This window comes from Mauremys reevesii, linkage group 1 (assembly GCF_016161935.1).
Source record: "Mauremys reevesii isolate NIE-2019 linkage group 1, ASM1616193v1, whole genome shotgun sequence".
Lineage (NCBI taxonomy): Eukaryota > Metazoa > Chordata > Testudines > Geoemydidae > Mauremys > Mauremys reevesii.
In genome coordinates this window covers 243,073,851-243,094,532 of record NC_052623.1, presented here as the reverse complement: position 1 = coordinate 243,094,532, position 20,682 = coordinate 243,073,851, and the positions used below count along the sequence as shown (strand labels likewise).

Sequence of the window (20,682 nt, the reverse complement as noted above, 5' to 3'; positions counted from 1 at the left end):
GGCTGGTCAAAGTGTGATAAACTATAGAATTATAATTGTAGCAGAAACAGTAACGCAGACTGTTTGGCTGCCAGTAAAAATAGTGTTATCTTTATAACTTCAAGTGAAAATTATACAGCTAGCAGAACATATAAGCCAATTTCAGTGATGGGAAAAATCTTTCAGTGTTTAGTACAAACCATTTTGCAATGATTGCCTGCCTGCGACTGTTAAATTCTCTTTGCCATTAGCACACCAATTTACCTAGGCAATGCTCCACTCTGTAGAGCTTCATTTTACTACAGCTCATTTACATTGAGCACAGCACCATCTAGTGGATATACTTGTTCAGATCATTAGATTAAGATAATTTTTCACATAGTCTGTGTGAATGATTTTAACTTTTTTTTTCTATGTAGTATATTTCAGTTGAGGTTTTGTAGGAAAAGGAGACTAGCTAGTTACACAGCAATGTGTGCATTGAAAATTTGAAAAGTAGTTGAGAGAAAAGGCTATGGGAGATATACATGCTAATTCAATGACTGAATTTCATGGTCTCCCACTGGCAAGGTAATTAAAGACCAAAAGATAATTTAAAGTTCTTCCCCTCTGGAGGAGCCCCAAGTGCTACTCTCTCATGGGTGAATTTTTCCTCATTCATGGATGAACTTCACCTCCACTGCAGCTCCCCTGGAGGACTATGTGTATGCATATACACAAATTGCTTGCGGATGTGATTGAAGCAAGTCTACAATGTCAGTAAAACATTTTGGATACAGGGAGTTGATTCTTATGAACACTTTAGTTTCTTGTAAGCTCTCAAGAGGGAAAACTTTAAGGCTTACTGGCTAGATTATAGGACTAGGAACCAGGGTGTGATTCCTGTTCCCAGCTCTGCCACTGATTTCCTGTCTGCCCTCGGGCAAGTCATTTCATTTCAATTCCCCATCTGTAAATAGTCTTTGTAAGACTTAGCTGCCTCACAGAGGTGTTGGGGCTTTGTTAACTTAATGTTTGTAAAGCACTTGCAGACCCTCAATGAAATGATCTTCCTGCAGTAACTGCAAAGTATTAATATGAAGTGGGATTTGCGATAGTGATTTTCAGAGGTTCTTCAACGTGGGGCTTCATTAGGCAAGTAAAGTGCCCTTATTGTTTCAGGTTAGTCCACACTGATTGGGCCTTTACCCATATCAAGCAGAAAAATTGCTCTGACTTACAAAAGGTAAACAACAGGACTCCTTGTTTTCTAGTGCTATCCTCTTAGGGTCTACACCTGCTGCCACTTAGCAGCATCAGGGCCTTAGTTAACTATCTTTTTTTCTTTGGCTAAGGTCTAGTGAGAAATCAAAAAAAGACCTCAAGGGACCTGAAGGGTATATATCTGAATATGCCAATGGTTCCAGGGCCTCAGCAGAACCCCAAGATTTAATTTAGTGGTTCTCACATACAGTATTGTGCCCTGCTCCTAGGCCTCTAATGTTTTTACAGCATTAATTTGTGTCATGGCCACCCATCTTAAAAATCAGGAAGTAGCTGTCACTCCTGATTTGGGTGACTGATTAGTCTTTGGGGAAAGAAGATAGAAATTCAGTTAGTTGTAGCTAAAACCCTGGACTGGTTTCAGAAACTGTATCTTCTTATGAATCAAGACAAGCGCCTTCTGACAACAGTCAGGGTTGCCGGGTTGCATTTGCAGACAAGTCTTCCTCTCATTCCTGAGGACCATGAAGACTTTGGTCTGGGACTTCAGGGTGCTGGATGTTGCAGTTTCTGCCTCTTGCAATCCTGCAGCGCTCCCCTGGGATCACCTGCAGTTTTGAATGGTTCAGGTGCTACTGATAAATGTTGCTCATGATAGTATCAGTCTGGTTAAAACTGTTCTAGTTCCTCTTCATATCAATGTACTGCTCACCTGGGAGGCTTCAGAAAGCTCATTCATCCAATGAGACTTGTTGAATTGACCTGTTCTGTAGTGTGGTAACCACAAATGCCAGTCTGTTTGGGTGGGGAGCTCATGCAGGGCCGCAGATGGCACTGTGAAAGCAATCTTCCCTAAAACCAAAGAGAAATCTCAAGATGGGCAGTTTCAGGGGGATTCTAGTAGGGGAAAAGACCCAGTCAAATGACTCTGCTGCGGTAGGTATATACCTGAACCAGAAAACCCAGGATAAGATGACTGTAAATCACTTAGCTGGCTAATCTGTGTGCTCAGTGAGGATCCCTATCCCCCCTCATTGTTTAGATCCTTAAGCAATAAGTTGGCCTCAACAGACCTATTTACTTGGAAGCAGCAAACACCTGGCTCCTGACATACTGCATGGGGTACCTGTTCTCAGCCAGGCTGCTGCACACACTAGTTTCTGTGGTCAGGGTTCCGTTGTGCATAGAATCCAGCCCCAGAGATCCTCTTGATCCCATATTCCAGTCTGTTAGGCAAGTTTCTATCTGTCTTCCTGTTACATACAGAGGTCCAAAAAAAAGATAATGTCATAGTAACTGCTTCCACACAGCCAGTTTAAGCATGGTTCACTCAATCCAGTCTAGTGGTCTGCCAAATACCATGTGGACAAGCAGTGGCACTTTCTACAGATTTCAGACTTTGCCTGGGAGCAAACTCTTCACCCCTGATGATGATGGCTCCGTGCATGAGAGGCAAGCTCTCAAGGAGGAAAGAGCCTGTAAAGGGATTGTATAGATACTCTATAGATAGATAATAATAATATGGTTCTTCATATACATATGATAGTCATTAATATGTCCCTTGAATAAACTTCTGAATTCTTGCAAGTAGGTTATTATGTGGCTCCTATCACTTTAACTTACTAACATTACAAAATTACAGGCAGGCAGGGCCAGTCAAGCACTACCCCTAAACAAAAAGCCACCAAGAAACGGGACTGTTTCAGAAGAAAGGTTTATTTGACGGGTAGCCTTCAACTACTTTCTTTAACCAGCAAGCTTTGGTTGTCTTTGGGATTCCATGGCTAAATTTAAAGACTCCCAGCGCCAATATTCAAGGCAGGAGTTCACTGTCCTCTTGGAAGAAGGTAAGAGTGTGGGCAGGACTTCTCTCCAGGCAGCTCTGGATGCAGCTGACTCGACAGCCAGGACAATGACCTCCGCTGTCACCTGGAGGCATTCTTGGCTCCAGTCCTTGATGCTTCCTCATGAGGTCCAACAGTTCACCCCTTCGAAGGCTCCTTTCCTTTAAACAGAGCAAAACTGATGTGTGTTTCTTTTATTGTGCAGCCTTCTCTTGGAATCAAGAAGCCAACTAAAGCCCTGCTGTATGTTATACTGAGTCCTGTGGGCCCATACTTTGCAAGCGGAAGCTTTAATCCAATATCCTTATGGGCAGATCCCAAATATGTAAGAGCCTGGAAAGGAGGAACGGGGGACTGCAAATTGGGAGGGTAAGAGAGCCTGATTATGTATTAATTACATAGCTCAACTGTTGGATTATTTTTTTCCTTTCAGTAAAATCCTAGCTATGATGCTGTATTATTAAATGTTGCAAATCAAAAATAATAACAAAGGCATTTCCAGAAAAGAGGTATCTCACCTCCAGTCAAAATGGGCTACAAAGTGGCAGACTGCCGATCTGTTTACCTTGCATAGATAGACTAAGGCCAAGGTTGTTAAACTGTAGTTTGTGGACCACTGGTAGTCCATAATGAGCTGCATGGGACTGTGGAGCTGTCTCTTCATTATTCCAGCTGCTAAAATAAAGATAAGTCAAATGCTTTTCTAATGTTGTTTCTCCATGTGAGCAGTTTCTGATGTTCTGTCAGAAAATGGAACAGAAGGTGTCCAAGAGACAATTTCTGTGTTAAGTTGTCACACTATGAAAAGTTTTGAGAATGAGGGCAAAAGTTTGGAATAAGGGAATTTGCAAAGAGGCAGGGACTGAGAGAAACTTCTGTCCTGTCTTATTTTTTGGGGGAAAAAAGGTATATGGAAGTTTGAGCTCCTTAGTCACTGTTTAAAGTCAACATTTACCTAGAGTTACCAGATAGAGTTGCCCAAGTGTGGTAATTGTCAGTAAATGTTGACGTTAAAATTAATCCCAGTTTAAAGTGTTCACATAGTGCCTCGTGATTTTCTGCCTCCTTTTATCAAAATGTGCAACTTGTTTTTCCTAAAATCTTGCAAATTTGTGTGTACGTGTCTGAAATATACAGTTATAAAGAAAACCAAAGTTAAAAATCCAAACATTTAAATCTCTTCTGACTGGATTTCTGTCAGCAAATCCACTGGATAAAGAGTTACACATCAGACAACAGCAACAGCCAATGAGAGCTAAGGGGAGGGAAGGAGCCTGTATGGCTAGGGGAATCCCCTGTCTCCTATTGAACTGCTTCAAGTTTATGGCTTAAAGCTAGTTTATGTGCAGAAGCAGAAATCTTGAAGTGCTGTGGCCTTCACTGCATAATCTGTTAGCCGCTTTGCTTGTACAAACCTAACACTTTCATGAGTCAGTTGGGTCAGGGTTTACCGTTACATCCGAGGATCCAATGGAGCTGCCTGGCAGCCCACCAAAACTCCCTTTAGCTTTATCCAGGTAGTCCACAGACCCTGTGGAGCAGTATGGTCCTGGTAGGTAGGGGGAACCCTTGACTCTGGCTGAGCCCTTCAGAGTTTTATTTTGCAGAAGCAAAGTGACTTGTAGTTCATTCATTTAAGTGCTGCCAATGGAATCATGTCGGGGCAGAAAATGACTTTGCAGAGCATTAATCGTGAGGCAGATTTTGCAGTCTGGGCACTGAAAGTAATGTAAAATGTTTTTAGAAATAGGAGCATTAGGAAGTTTTATGGTAGGAAAATACCCAGCTAGCTAGTGATAGCTGTTTCTTTTTTTTTTTTGTCCCTGAAAGGAATTATGGTTCTTCCATCTATGCCCAGCGTGAAGCTATGGAATTAGGGTGTCAGCAGGTTCTGTGGCTGTATGGAGAGGATCATCAAATCACTGAAGTCGGAACAATGAATCTTTTCCTGTACTGGGAAAATGAAGATGGAGGTATAGTAGTATGTGGCACTAAACCTCTGCTTGTTGCAGTCCTCAGGCCTGGGAGCCAGTTGTGACCTCAGGACTGCTGTCAGTGTTGTATGGATGATGCTTCTTGGGGTTTGTAGTTCTAGCCCAAAGAATGGTGGTCTGCACTGACTTCTTTTTCTGTTTTAGTGGGAGGAGGGAAGTCACCCTTAGTCAGTCCCCACTAGCCCACACAACTTCTTCAGAATTCCTTCCAGCAAGTCCCTTCCAAAGAAATGGGGTTTGGGACCTTCCCTCTGCGGAGAAGGCAAGTGATCAGAGACTCTGACCTTACAGTTCTGTGACAGGCTGCAATTGCCTTCTTTATGTCTTCTGCTTCAGCCATGTGTGGCTTCTGTCATGGCCTCTAGCAGAGGCATCCCCATCCATTCCTGAACCATGACCTGTGTCCACAAAGCAATCAGACCTTCCTTTTGAATTGTGATTTTCCCGCTAAGCAAGACAGGAGAAGCTGCTACATCTTTTATCTTCTACATCTTTAATCCTGGTAAATTGGTTTGAAGATGTAGGACCAGATTTTTAAAGTTAGGCTAAATTTTTTTTTTTTTTTTTTTTTTTTTGCATCTGCAGTCATTTGTGGTTGGAAATTATGCCACTTAGACAACTGACTAATTACTGCATGCAACCAGATATTTAGACACTTGCATACCTTCATTTGTTCATGCAATTATTTATGTCTACAAAATTGTGTCTGCACTTCATTGTTAGTACAGAAGGGTAACCTAGTTTGAAGGACTATGGGCCTGATCCAAAGCCCATAAAAGTCAATAGAAAGACTCCCATTAACTTCCCAAGGCTTTGGCTCAGGTCATAAATAAAGGCAAAGTGTTGTTCCACCATCTGCCAGTCTAAGAAACAAAAGAACAAGAAATTGGGATTCAAGCTCTGATCCTTTTCATGACAATGCAATGGACACTCTTGTAAAACACCATTTCGTTGCCATTTTTCTGCCAGTGCTACAGTGGTGGTTAGTAGTGGCTCACAATGGAAACAGCATTGTGTTTTATTTAGCATAAGAGTCTGTGAGTCAAGATACCTGGGTTCTATTTCCAATTTGACTGCTGATTCTTGGGCAAACCCCTTAAGTTTCTCTCTTTCTCAGTTTATACAGCTGTAAAATAGGGATAATATTTACCTAGCTCTAAAAAACTTATTGAGATCAAGTGAATGATGCTATATATGTGAATGTTGTTGTTTAATATTTCATCACAATGGATTAGACATTGTAGCTATTGGGCCAAATTCACCCCTCATGTGCACCTTCACTGGAGTTACACCAGCAAGGAATCAGGCCCACTGGGACAGAGCGAACAAGAAGTTGGTTAGCATTCAGTGCTCTGTTTTGTTTTTCAACCAGGAATAAGCAGGAATTATCCAGCTACGATACCATACTGTTCCAAAGATCTGCTAACCAATGTGTTACCAGTGCACTACAGATTAGTATCATTGTGACATGGGTGGAACAAACAATCTGTAATTCATGCCATCCAGCCTACTATATGCCAGTCCTATTCCAAAACAGACCTGGCATTACACATGCTATGATCACTTGCACTGCAGGGGCAATTAGCTATTTAGCAATGTATTACTAAGAAGCCTGGGTGTAAGACCTAAAACACCTACAACTGTTGGTTGCCACCAAGAAAATGCACACCAGTGTATAACTGCCTACCCCTTTGCACCATAGCAAAAAGTGACTGCTATTGTGCTCTTTCTCTTCATAAGGAATGCTACTAGGACTAGGGTGACCAGATAGCAAGGGCGAAAAATCGGAACGGGGGGTGGGAGTTAATTGGCATCTATATAAGACTAAGCCCCCAAATATGGGGTCTGTCCCTCAAAAATTGGGACATCTGGTCACCCTAAATGCTACTTAGGTGGTCCTTGTTTTGTTTGCTTCATTGTGCATATATTGCAGTAGTGGTGGTGGCAGGGGTGGGGAGATTAAGCATAGAAATACAGTAGATTTGGAACTAGAAATCATGGGTACTGTTTAAGCATCAGGAACATACAGCTCATTGTGTGTTCAGAGGAGTAATGTAAACTCTGTGTGTATGTGCTATGTTTTTTGTGTACCCTCATGAATGCACTAGATGGGGACTGATTTCAGCAGTGTTTCAAATGGGGGTCCATTTTTACTGAAAGCCGTTTCCAGATCATTTTAGCCCTGGTATTGGACAAAAGAGGTGTCTAACATTCCAGTCTTGGGTGAACCCTAGAAAATGTCTCATTCATAATGGTGGTAGGGGAAGAGGGGAGTTACCCAATAATCTCTGGTAAATTTGCATGACACATATTATGCTGATTCTGCACATTTAGCATTGCTCTGGCTGAGTTTACAATGTAGCTAAATATGGATCACTATTGTTACAGGAATAACTGAGCGCAGTAGTTTCTGTTCATGAAATACTGCTTTCATCAGTGGCATATTTGGAGAGTGACATATACCCAGGATGGTTTCCATGTTTACAAAATGTAAAGCTTGATCACCATGTGATCCTCCAGGCCTACCTTTTCACGGCACATAACGTTGTTGAGAGACAAAGGGTGGCAGGAGTGGAAAGCATGTTAAATGGAATGTCTGTTTCTTCTATCAAGGGGCTTACCTTGGCAGAGATGAAGACCTTTAAAATCAAAAGAAATGTACAGTCTAGAGAATACATCAAATGGGGGCTGTACACTATGGAATCTGTTTATCTTTTCCAGTATACAGAGGCAGTGTTGAGAATGGTTAGCTGCAAAGAGTCAGGACACCTGGGTTCTATTTCTGGCAGAACTATTAAGCCACTGTGTGAACTTGGACAAATTATTCATCTCTGTGCCTCAGTTATCCCATCTATAAAATGGGAATAATATCTACTTCACTGGAGTGACGGGATACTTAATTCCTTAAAAGCTCTTTGGAATCCTCAGATGAGGGCCAGACCTATACCACATGGTGCCCCAGGTGAGGAGCATCTTCAGCGCTCCCCTCCATTAGTTAAACTTTTGAATATCTTATTTTTATTGCATTTATAGCTCATTTCACAACTTTGATGCACGATTTATCCCTGTTATATAAGATATAAATTTGCATGCCAGGATCTGTAAATCTGTATTTATTCATGCCATGTATAAGCAAAGTACACTTTCACATTTACATAATAAAACAAAGTTCACAATATCACAGCTGGGCACTCACTTCACTTCGTTCTTATATCTCATTGACTGACTGGCAATGCCCCGCCCCTTATATACCTGCAAGGGCATAGTTGACAATTTTCTAGGAGGTTTTGAGGAAAATGTACCTCTCAGAAAGTCTGGAAGGTTCCATGAGATTCTACGAAGGTCCAGAACATTCTAGGTGGTTAGTGAAAAATGAATCCACATACAGAATACCTGAAACATTTTACTTCAAACATTCTATTTTCCCTTTTGTCGCTAGCAACAAAAATAGCACCCAAGCCTGGTGTCCCCCAAGCCGGCATCCCAGGTGGTTGCCAGGGTCGCCTGCCCCTCAATCCAGCCCTACCTCAGATGTAAAGACTCACAGAAGTTCAAAATAATGCTATTATATGTGTGAAAAATAGAGCTCGATGGTTGTTGAAATGGTCATTGTGCTGCAGAAAGTGCCATTCGGTGGTGGAGAGTGAAGTTTGCTGGTGACACTCTGTGGGCAGCTAGATGCACAGTGATCCTAAAAGGACGGATTCTTTTTGTAGAGAGGGACAGATTGACAATTGTATGGTATGAAGCCAGAAAAGGGAAAAAAAGAGGGTGGGACAGAGGACCTGGGAGCAGGTAGCAATTGGAACAAGTGGGGGGGGGGGAATGGAATGGAGAACGGGTGAAAGGAAAGTGTGAGGAAAAGAGAAAAATGAAGGAAAGAGCAACACAGAGTGACAGGGAGACTGGGTTTATAATAGGTTATGGACCCCAGAGCTTCCCGAGGCCTATGTGACTCAGAAGTTCTCTTGGTGGCCCCACCCATGCAAACATTTTGGTGTTTTTCTCGGTTTTGTAATAATCTGCCTAGCCCTAAACTCATCCCATATGCATCAATCAGTGCATGTTCATAAATACTTGTGGGATAAATGAAGGGGGTGTAGCTCCCTTTTATGGACACCCAGCCAGACAGTTAGCTGTAAAATCCGTCTTGGTGTCTGTTCTCTGCTTGCTTTACCTGTAAAGGGTTAACAAGCCCACAGGTAAAAGAAAAGGAGTAGGCACCTGACCAAAAGAGCCAGTGGAAAGGCTAGAACATTTTAAGATTGGGAAAGAAGCTTTCCCTTTGCGTCTGTTGTATCTCTCCGGGAAAGAGGGGAACAGAGGGCAGCAGGAATGCTGTGTAAAGCTTTAAGCCAGAAGAAATCATCAGATCATACCTAGAATTACTTATTTGAAACCCCCCAAATATGTAAATAAATTAGGAATGTTTAAATAGACGCAATCAGGTTTATTTCTTTATTTTGGCTTGTGGATCTCCTCTGTGCTAACCCCAGATTCTTTTGTTTGTAACTTTTAAGCTATTTTGGGTGCTTAATTTTTGGAATTGCTCTTTTAAAATCTAACAAAAGCCTAAGTTCCAGATGTATTTTCTTCCTTTTTGTTTTTAATAACATTTACCTTTTTTTAAAACAGGATTGGATTTTTGGTGTCTTAAGAGGTTTGTGCATGTTGTTTTATTAGCTTGTAGCAACAGCTAATTTCCTTTGTTTTCTTTCTCAGCTCTTCCCCAGGTGAAAGGGCTTGAGGGTACCCCACAGGAAGGAATTCCCAAGTGATCCTTCCTGGGTCCAAGGGTGGTTGGTTTTTTTTTTTGCATTTGGGTGGTGGCTGCATTTACCAAGCCAAGGTCAGAAAAAAGCTGTAACCTTGGGAGTTTAATACAAGCCTGGAGTGGCCAGTATTAATTTTTAGAATCCTTGCAGGCCCCCACCTTCTGCACTCAAAGTGCCAGAGTGGGGATTCAGCCTTGACAACTTGCATGAAAGACTTGAAGCTTATGTTGTTCAGTAAAATACATGACCTAATTTTAAAATCACTTCAATTGTAAGCTCCCAAGATCTGGGATGGTATTTTTGGTACATGTTGGTTCAGTGCTTCGCACAATGGGCCCCTGGCCTCTCAATGCTACTGCAATAATGATAATGGAGTCTCACATCAGTGTCAACGTATGAGCATTCAGCAAACACTATAAATGAACACATATATGTGAGTTCAGACCAATGTAAGAATTGCAAGCATGGTTGCATGGGGGACGGACAAGATTGTCCATGACCATTGCAGGCTGTGGTAGCCTTGCTTTGCGCTGTTCATGTTTTTCACCTCAGGTGTTGCTGATGCACCTTGCTTCAAAGCAGTTAACAGCAACATGACAAATCTGCTTCCACCTTGCTCTGTTGTGGGCTGTTGTTTCCCAGTGACTGGGATTGGCTGATATGCTTTCATGCATGACTTCAGTGTATCTATATTGTTTGTACTGGCCACCATGAGAGCAGGTGCCTTGCTGTAGCTGACCAGAAATAGGGCCTTGGGTATTCTTGAGTCTGCCATACGAATGAGATGCCAAGACCAATGCATAGTTGAGGGTTTGGGTTTTTTTTGTTTTTTTTTAGCATGCTTTGAATGTCAGACCCCTGACAATGAATGAGTATTTCGATATTGGGACTCTTGTCTCAACAGTTGACCCTGCAAACAGACCAAAGGTTGTGCATATGGAACTGATCGAGTTTCCTAATATGGTGACAATATGTTGTTCAGAATGACTGCCTAATAGACGTTTAGCTTAGTGCTTATTCTGACGTTCTTGTCATTCCATAAGTGGTGTGACAGCATTCCAAATGCAGAGCTGGCCTTGGCTAAGCGATGGGTAAGCTCATCATTAGTTGCGGCATTCTGTGACAGCATACTCCTTAGGTAGCAGAACTTCTCCATGGACTTGAGAAGATCATCCTTGATCTTAATAATTGGGTAGACAAGTTCATCCCATGGCACATGTTGGTACAGTACTTCAGTTTTCTTTAGATTGATTGTGAAACCAAAGTGATTCACTGTACAAGTAAAGTGATCAGTTATTAATTGAACGTCATCAATCGAGTGAGCAACCAGTGCACAGTCATCAGCAAATAAAAGCTTCTTAATGTGTAAAGCTGCCACTTTCATGCAAGAACGGAAGCGTTGCAAATTGAACAACTTATAACACTGCAGAAATGGGTAAATGCGCCTCTGTCAGTGTCATGAAATGCATCCATAAGCATAGCCAATAAAAGGATGGAAAAGACTGTGGAAGCCAGCACACAACTGTGTTTGGTGCCTCTGGTGACCAGAAAGGGATCTGATATCTTGCCATTTCCCACCACTCTGGTCATCATCCCTTCGTGGAAGGATGAAATAGCAGAAATAAACTTTCCAAAGATGAACAAAAAATCGAGCAAGAGACAGTGCCATAGAATTTCAAGGGTGCCAACATTGTCCACCTGTATAAACGTAAGGGTGAATGGGCAAACTGTGATAATTACTATGGCATTTCCCTTCTTTCTGTTGCAGGGGAAATTATTGCACTGGTCATACTGAATTGACTTAACACCTATCTTGTGGGAAACATCATCCCCGAGCCTGGACAGGGCACTGTAGATATGATCTTCACAGCCTGTCAGCTTCGGGAAAAGCGCTGGGAGCAAAACCATGGTCTTTATGTGATGTTCATCAACTAAGCTAAAGCATTTGTCTTCTTAAACTCTGGAAAGTTACCTCAATACAAATAAATATATCTAAAAATCAATAAAAGCAGACGAATAGGAAGTTTTCCCACACAGGGCTGCTTTTCCTATGTACTATTATAAATCCAGGAGTTTGCAGCTTATCAGAATGACTCTCCCATGAAAAGACAAGTAGGGTTTGTGAGCTCATAGTCTGATTTCCCAGAGATGGGCAAGATGAATGCATATGGAGCCAGATTTGGTACACACATGGTACCAGATGGAGATGATGACATGCTGCAAGGGAGGCAGATGCTCCTCTAGGTGACCCCAGGCTGGTAGACATAATATGCATACTTGACAACATTATATGAAGCTGGCAGCTTAAAACATTTTGCATATTTCCCATATTCTATCAACTCCATGCTGTTTGGCAGCTGGCCTGGCAAGCTTTCAAAATAGCTCACAGCAATCAAAGTATATTTTGGATCTTATACACATCCCGCTCCACCATTCATGAAGAGGGAACAGTATCAAGTGTGTCACAGGGCTCAATACTGAGCCCCATATTATTTCTTATTTTCACTAATAAGAGGGGTATGTACATTCAGACATGATCAAATTTGATGATTCCAAAGGTGGTGAAGTAGCAAATGCAGAACATGGGAGTTTCCAGACCAGTGGATTATTTAATCCAGAGTCCTGTCTGACAGTGGCCAGTTACAAAATGTTTCAGAGGTGGACAATTATGGAATAACTTGCCCATAATAGATATTTCTACTTAGTCACTTTCAGTTGTTGGCTGGGCCCAGGCAAAAAGCAGACAGCCCTTGGAGGTAAGCATGGGAGAATTTATTTGGTTGTTAAGGTGGATTCATAGGAAAAAGGAGAGCTAGAGTTTCCAACCCTGGGAGAAAGGAAAGAGATGGCATCCTGGCATCTAGCAATCTATCACTGAATCAGGAACGGCCACTGCTGATAGATGGACACCGCTGACAAACTGCCAACACTGGGTACATATACACTGTGGCTACACTTCTATTTTTGGTGCACTAGTTCCATCAAAGTTAGTGCATGTATTTCTGCCCAAGGTGGAAATTACTCTTCCAGCTCGAAGTGTGGACATACCCACAGTGTGTAGCCATATCCTGGGTGGATTGTACCTACCTCTGACAGGTACCTGAGAGATGTCTCCTTCTTACCTTTTGGCAGCACTTGAATAGTTAGTCATGACAATTTGAATCTATTGTGTGTGCCCACTTTCAAAGGAACATCTCAAGTTATGTAGGAAAAAAGAGGAACCAAAGCTCTTGATCCACAGTAAGAAATACAGCCCTGAATGGACTGAGGCAGCAAAGCATACAATGGACATTGCATAAGAGATTTTGATAACCTGCTGTGAGAGGACATATATGTAAATACCTTGGGGACTGCCAGATACGGTGAGCAGGCTCACACCATTTAAGATCAGAAGGGATGATAGACTGTAACTGGGAGGACGAGATGCTTAAAAGGAGAAAAAGAGTGAGGAAAGCTACTGAAAAGCAGGGGCCAAGATTTTCAGAAGTGACAAGTGCTTTTGGGTGCCACCTCCATTGTTGGATGCCCAACTTTGAGTCTCTATAATGTAAAAGGCCTGGTTTTTCAAAGGGCAGGGGCTAGAGCGCTATATGAAAATCAAGCCCCTTACAGGTGTTGCAGGTTGGGCACCCAAAATCATTTGTCACTTTAGGTAATCTTTGCCAGAAGCTGTGTTGTTGATATGCTGACTAGCTGAAAGAGTCAGAAGGGAAAAAAGGAGACTGCACTTTCTAGAAATGTAATACTTTGTTTCTTTATTGCTCCTAATCCAAGATAATCTACCTATGTTATTTTTTGCCAAGTGTGAGATTAGATATTTCAAGCACATATTTATTTAAATCTGATTTTTTTCCTCTCTATTTAAACAACCCTCTCCCCAAAATCTTGTTTTCAATTAAACCATTTGAATCTTTGGTTGTTTTGTAATTTCATGCAGATTATCTCAGATGGATTAAATAACTAAGATAAAATAGTGAAAGAAGGGTTTCTGGAGACTACCATGCTTGGGATTCCATGTCAAAAGGGCACACTGTACGTGAGGAGTCCTCTTCCATAAAATGCCTCACATGCCCGAGGACCACGGACAAGGACAGAGTTCATGACACTGAAGGGTTTAGTCTTTCGCCTCTAGGTTGTCATTTCAAATCCCAGCCAGATTTTTGAAGCCTGAAAGCTGTTACCAAGCGATGACTGTGTGGCAACCTATGTAAAATGAGTTGGAGCAAACTCCAGTTTTCAGTCAGATTTCCACATAACAAAAAACATTGCAAGTGTCACTAATTGGAACCCATGCTGGCAATCACAATAGAAAGGTCAAGGACTGAATGGGCATGAAGTGTGACCTACCTTCTCAATCTTGACATTGTCCCACCAGCTCAGGATTGACACACGTTATGGGGGCAGCAAGAGAAAATTTCCACTGATCTCTCTCTTGTAGCTGCTCCATGGATACAGAGAAATGTATTATTATAAATGGGAACAGTAAATGTAAATATCATCATCAGAGATGTCAGGGACAGAAAACCCATTAGGTTATCAAATCCATCTCACTTGAAGGCCCCATTCAGCAAAGCTCGGAAGTATGTACTTAACATTGAGTTTTATTTATATGATACATCATCCTCCAGACGCCTTACAAATGTTTATTAACTGCATCTCACAGCACCCTGGTGAGGTAACCAGTAGTAGCAAATCCATTTTATAGATGAGTCTACTAGACACAGAGTGGGTCACTTCCAGCTTCCACTTGTGGCTCCTTATGTCGCGGTTGGGCAGTTAGATGGTTCCCTGGGGTCACCCAGTGAGCCAGTGGCAGAGCTAGGAATAGAACCCAGTCATGTGCTCTAACTACTAAGTACACCTAATCCTAATTCAATCAGGGCAAGTCTACACTGCAACCCAGCTGCACTGCTGTAGCATGTGTCTGGTGAAGACACTCTATGCTGATGGGAGAGCACTCTCCTGTCGGCATAATTACTCCAGCTTGGCGAGAAGTGGACGCTATGTTGGCATCTCCCACCAACATACCGCCAGTGTGGACAGCGCGAAACTTGCATCACTCAGGGGGGCTTTTTCACACCCCTAAGCTATGTAAATTGTATTAATTTAGGCTGTAGTGTAGACCTGCCCTCAGATATATGCACTGATTCAAAACAGGTGGCATCCAACTGGGTTTGTGCAATTTAGAAACTGCCTCTGAAATTCTAACCAATGTTTGTATCTTATATCGGATATTGCATGTTGGTATCTGATATTTCTGCTCTCTTTTAAATATTTTATTTTGTTTGTATTTTTGTTTCAACAGAAGAGGAACTGGCAACCCCACCGTTAGATGGCATCATTCTTCCTGGAGTGACAAGGCAGAGCATCTTGGAGCTGGCACGCAAGTGGGTGGGTGTTTGCCTTGTCCCTCAATAGTAGCAATTTTAACAACCGTGAGATACGCTGTTATGAAAATAACTCATTTATTGCGTTCAAGTAATGGCTCACAGTTCCACCTGATCTTTCAAACCAAGTACGAACTGGGGAAGAATGTTAAAATTAAAAAGTCTTGGCCAAACCACCCAGACACCAGCATTTGTTCCACAGAGCCACATACAGTCTAACTAGTTCCCAGTAAGTATTCCCACACAAAAATCTTCATTAACTTTGTGTTAGAGTTGCCAGAGTCCACATCCCATTAATACAATTGGCTTAAAGTAAGGAAATAAGCAATTGTCATTCATCACCCCATCTACACTCTACTCATCAGCTTCTTGTTCCACCGCCTATAGCCCACGTGTCTCCACCTTCATTCTGAGCAACCAGGGTGCAGCTTTAAGTCCAGCCGTAGATATAATGCACTAGTACCTGTATTCTTGCAGATTTCAAATCTGCACTTGAATACCAGTTCTCATGCACAAAGTACTATAAGCTCAGCAATGATCAAAAGCATACAGGCCCTCTGTTTTACATCTCATCCAAAAGCTCTGCTGCAGCTGCACGGTGTTCCTGAACATCATGCTGAGGTTCAACACCAAATTTGAGGGGAAAGTGCCACCTAGTGAATTGCCATCATCACTTGTTATAGATCAGGGGTTCTCAAACTGGGGGTTGGGACCCCTCAGGGGGTCGCAAGATTATTACATGGGGGGTCACGAGCTGTCAGCCTCCACCCCATGCCCCCTTTGCCTCCAGTATTTATAATGGTGTTAAATATATAAAAAGGTATTTTTAATGTATAAGGGGGGGTGTCACACTCAGAGGCTTGCTATGTGAAAGGGGTCACCAGTACAAAAGTTTGAGAACCACTGTTAGAGATCTTGGGTTTTCCTTGGAGGTCATTCATTTAACAACTGACCAGGCCATAGCTTGCTTAGCCGCATGAGAACTGAAAATGAACTGGCTACAACTGAGTTTGTTAAAAATATCACCTCTGTGATACAATTACAGGTGTCTAATGTAAGGAAAGAATTATGACCTTTAGGAACATGTGCTCTGGTTTTGTCTTTCTGATCTCTGGCACAGGGAGAATTTAAAGTGTCTGAGAAGTACATCACCATGAGTGATCTGACAGCTGCCTTGGAGGAAAACAGAGTCAAGGAGATGTTCGGTGCTGGGACAGCTTGTGTCGTATGCCCTATTTCTAAAATATTATACAAAGGCAAGGTAAGGAAAGAAGTATCTGGTTTATTTTTTCTTCCCCATATAATTACAGCTTGGCATTGTCTGAGGTCCATGCAGGAAGTACTTTATCAGTATATTGCCTCCTAACTTCTTCCCAAGTTAGGGAAAACTGATTTTTTTTCAGAATCCCCCCCCCCTCTTTTTTGTGTTTAATTTGAAATTTCAGAACTTCATTTTTTTGACCAGCTCTATAGTTCGTTGAAGGGGGGGGGGATGCAGATTTTATTTTAAACTTAAGTTAAAAAATTCATTCATACAAAAAAAAATCAAAATTTGAAATTTCATCAACATTTTGCAGTTAGAAGCATTTCAGCCAGCTCTGTGATGTGATTTGCAGTCAAGTCTTCCCTTAATAGGGAGGCTGACAGCCAGTCACAGTTCCTCAGTTCTGTTCTGCCCATCCCTGGCATGAATTAAAATTGCAGAGGAGGAGATTTAAATTCTTCCATCAGCAGAAATGGGTCATACAGAGAACATGGCTTTGCTCCACCATGACCATTCCCCTTCCATCCCCTAAGATGTCTCCTTCCTAATCCCTCCCATGCCTGACTTAATCCTTCCCCTTATACCAGACAGCACAGCTCTGTTGGAGAGGACACAGGTGGCAGAGCTGGTATAGGAGATGGCTTAACTGTTTCTGTCTGCTGTTGGGAAATTCCTCCTGAACAGGGGGAATTCTGAAGGGCATTTCTCTGTCCTGTTGAAGTTCACTTTGCACTGCTTATGTTGCACAAAATGAACTTAGCAGACCTGTGAATCTAGCCCAAGAGGTATGTTGATATGTTTCTTTGTGAAGATAGACAATAGAACAAATAAAATAACGATGTAGAAAATGATGCTTCTAATAGATGGACTATATCTATTAATATGATCAGCTTTTGAGATACGAATGGGAAACATTAAGATGTTAACTATTGAAAATTATGGTAAATGTACTTGTTTTAACACAATATACACTGTAGATAGTAAATAGAAAGGTGCTTCTTTGAGTTGACTATCGTCCTCCTCAAGCCTTACTGACTGAGCAAGCAGGTAAGTGTGATGTAGTGATTAGACCTTGCTTGGACTCCGATAGCAGCTGGGTTCTATTCCTGGCTCTGCTGGCACTCCTTTGGCCAAGTCACTGAGGATGGCCTAAACCAACTCTCATTACACTCAATAGAAGTAGTACAGTTGACGTGAATGATCCTTGAGCTTTCTGTGTCTCCTATAAAATGGATATTAATTATCCTTACCCACCTGATGGGAGTGTTGTGAGGTTTAATTAATGTTTGTGAAGTACTTTGAGATCCTCAGATTTAAAAGGCATTTATATATGTATGTACTTGTTGTTGCTGTTGTTATCTGACTGTACATGATGAGCTTCCAGGAATTATTCTCATTTTAATTCCATCCTAGAATTTGCACATTCCAACTATGGAGAATGGACCTCAGTTAGCAACCCGCTTCCTGAATCAGCTGACTGATATCCAAGTAAGGGATTCTCTTCTTTGGTATGATAACATAATGAAAGGGGTGAAATTGAATGAATGAATGGTTTTTTCTGTTACAGGCTCCATGAATTAAAAGATAGACTCTTTCTCCCACCTCTCTTGGCATTGAAACTTTGGTAGATTACCAGTGGTGCAGGAAGATATTTACCCTACATGTCACTGAGGGATGCTGTTTTCCTCCTTAAAACTTGCCCTCTCTCTTTCATCTTGAAACAGAGTGATTTTAATACAGGTGTGAAATACAGGAGTGCTTGTAAAAGACTGATGTTTATGTCTTCTTCACATGACATGGGCCAGGATTATAAAAAGTTATACCCGGTCACTATCCACAAACTCCAGTGACAGTTGTTTCATCTTCCCTTTAAAAAAAATACAGTCAGATAAAACCTAATATCAACTTTCACAAAATAGAACAGCCAATCAATTTAAAAAAAACCTACAAAGCGATGTCTTGGATGGTGGGCATGGTATTTGATATTGGCCAGTAACTGCTATCTTGTAGGCTCAATGTCTTTCTGATCATTCAGCCACTACTTGTTCCCAAAACAGTTCCTCCTTTAGTGGCTTGTTGGATGTTAAGATGGATCTACCATTTGGCACTTGTATTTGCTCTCATTACATGGAGAGGCATGTTTTACTTCTGTCAGTGCACAAAGACTGTCAATAGCATTCTGGACATTCTCAAGAAGCTGAGCACCGGTGTCCTCCTTGGTTTATTTAGATGTCTTCTCTTTCTCCTGTAGGGGGTGGTGAATGATATATGGCCTCAGCATGGATAGAATAGCTGTTACCTTGACAGGTTGCAAGTCGCTTTGTTTGAGATCTAACATTCTCTCCAACTTACTATGGGAGTAACTCTTTGGCATTCTTCTCATAGTATTTCTTCTGATCTGGGTTGCTATAGTTATTTCATAATTGCCCCAGAGTTAATGGTCTGTGGCTCAAGAAACACATTAGATGTTGCCACTAAGGTTTTTATCCTCCTGCTGGTGAGCTGCTGAACTGGTGATTCTAATAAAACATAGTGAGATGTGTTGCAATATTCATACTAAATATGGATCCCTTGAATCTATCAGGGCTTTTATTTTAAATTTTTACTGACTCTTCTGCAAATCTATAGCAAGGACTTCACCTGGTGTGCATGAACTGATACAGCCATCAAAAAAATTTTTAGATTGAGTTATTCATTAATTGTGTCCCATTGTCTATCAACTCTCCTGGAATGCCATGTCTAACATATTGAGATTTACAATGTGATATTCAATGTGTTGTACAATAGAGTAGTTAAAAATAAAATAAAATGAATAACGTTCCACTAACCCTTCATTTTTTAAATCAAGTAGTGTGCACCAGCCTTGGACTGGGGACAGTCGAGCAACTTAGGTAGTTTCAGTAGCTCTTTTGGATTCTTGTTCTTCTATTTCTTGCAGGTTTCACACCGATACTATCATATAGATACTGTCCCAGCTGCTTTTCACCACCCTGCTGACACAAAGCAGCTAGAAAGTTGTTGAATCTGTGCCCTGCTGGATTCTCCCTCTGAGACAGAATTCTCAGGTGGCACAGATCCACCATTGTGGGTCCTAGGCTTGTCTCCAGTTCCCTCATGGACACCATCCAGGGTAGTCTCTACATCTTTACAAACAAAGTATTGTTTGATCACAACAGGAGCATAACAAGGCAAAAAGGGTTTTCAACACAACAAACAGCCTATATGCATGCCTGTCTTACCTAAAGCTTAGGTAGGCCTAGCTTATCCACACACCCCACCGCAGGGTGGGGAGACAGTTTACACACCTGCAGTCTCTCCATCCCTGCCACCGGAGCTTCAGGGACTCCAGGTTTTTATCCACTACAAAATTTTGTTTCAGTTTTCTGCCTGGGTTTCCCCTCTCCTCTGCCAAGGCAAGGGTGTCAGAGCCAGCATGGTGTGAGATAAACTTCAAAGGGAATGACACCTGCTTTGTCCCGTGAAGTATTGGTGCTATCAGGAAGGTTTCTCCATTTTCCTGTTTACCTGCAAACTAACCCATGCTAAAAGTAACCCTTAATAATCATATAGCAAACAACACAATAACACAACCTAGATAATCAAACTGGCAGCTAGAACACATGATACTAATAAACTATCACAGGTAGCTCCCATGCCCTTCACTTGAGTCATTTATATTCTGATTCCCCCTCAAAAAAATCTCCACATGTAATTAAAGTGGAATACAGTATTGTTTGCTGTGCTCTGCTAAGCAGCTTCCACATTCCACCATGGAGGTGTGGAGCATTTCAGTGTTAGAGGAAACGATTCCCATGTATTTGTATTTAGCATGTAAAGGGCTTGTGTGTTCTTCTGCATAAAGATGCTGTATGAATTAGGCCCAATTGTCATAGTGGTCTCTGTATTATGAGCTGGACTGAGACTACTAATTCATTTTGTGTATGCCAACTGACAGTGATTAGATGATAGGGACTTTCAGTTCCAGCGATGAGCACTGCATTTGAACCAGTAACCTAGAGGTGAATCACTCCGTATCCAATTACTAATCACCTCTGCCATCCAGTTCCCTCGTATGCAATACATGCTAGTTTAACATTTTCAGATTTCTTTGACTATTTTGCATCCAGATCTGTTTTCCTGCCACTTACTGTTATTTGTAATCCACAATCCTCCATGTGCAACAGGATTTACTTGGATTTGAACAGCTGTTCAGTGGGAAGTAGAGCTAGAATGATG

The 20,682-nt window shown here is 41.7% G+C and overlaps 1 protein-coding gene across 6 annotated transcripts in view; it reads left to right on the top strand.

Moving 5' to 3' along the window:
* Nucleotides 1-20,682, top strand: part of BCAT1 (branched chain amino acid transaminase 1) — a 106,305-nt gene that overhangs the window by 71,317 nt on the left and 14,306 nt on the right. For all 6 annotated transcript variants that reach the window (XM_039544176.1, XM_039544194.1, XM_039544202.1 and 3 more), the window contains 5 exons: nucleotides 3,232-3,395; nucleotides 4,857-4,999; nucleotides 15,101-15,186; nucleotides 16,303-16,443; nucleotides 17,860-17,934. In XM_039544176.1, the coding sequence (XP_039400110.1) occupies nucleotides 3,232-3,395; nucleotides 4,857-4,999; nucleotides 15,101-15,186; nucleotides 16,303-16,443; nucleotides 17,860-17,934 (609 nt within the window). The remainder of the gene's footprint in view (nucleotides 1-3,231; nucleotides 3,396-4,856; nucleotides 5,000-15,100; nucleotides 15,187-16,302; nucleotides 16,444-17,859; nucleotides 17,935-20,682) is intronic.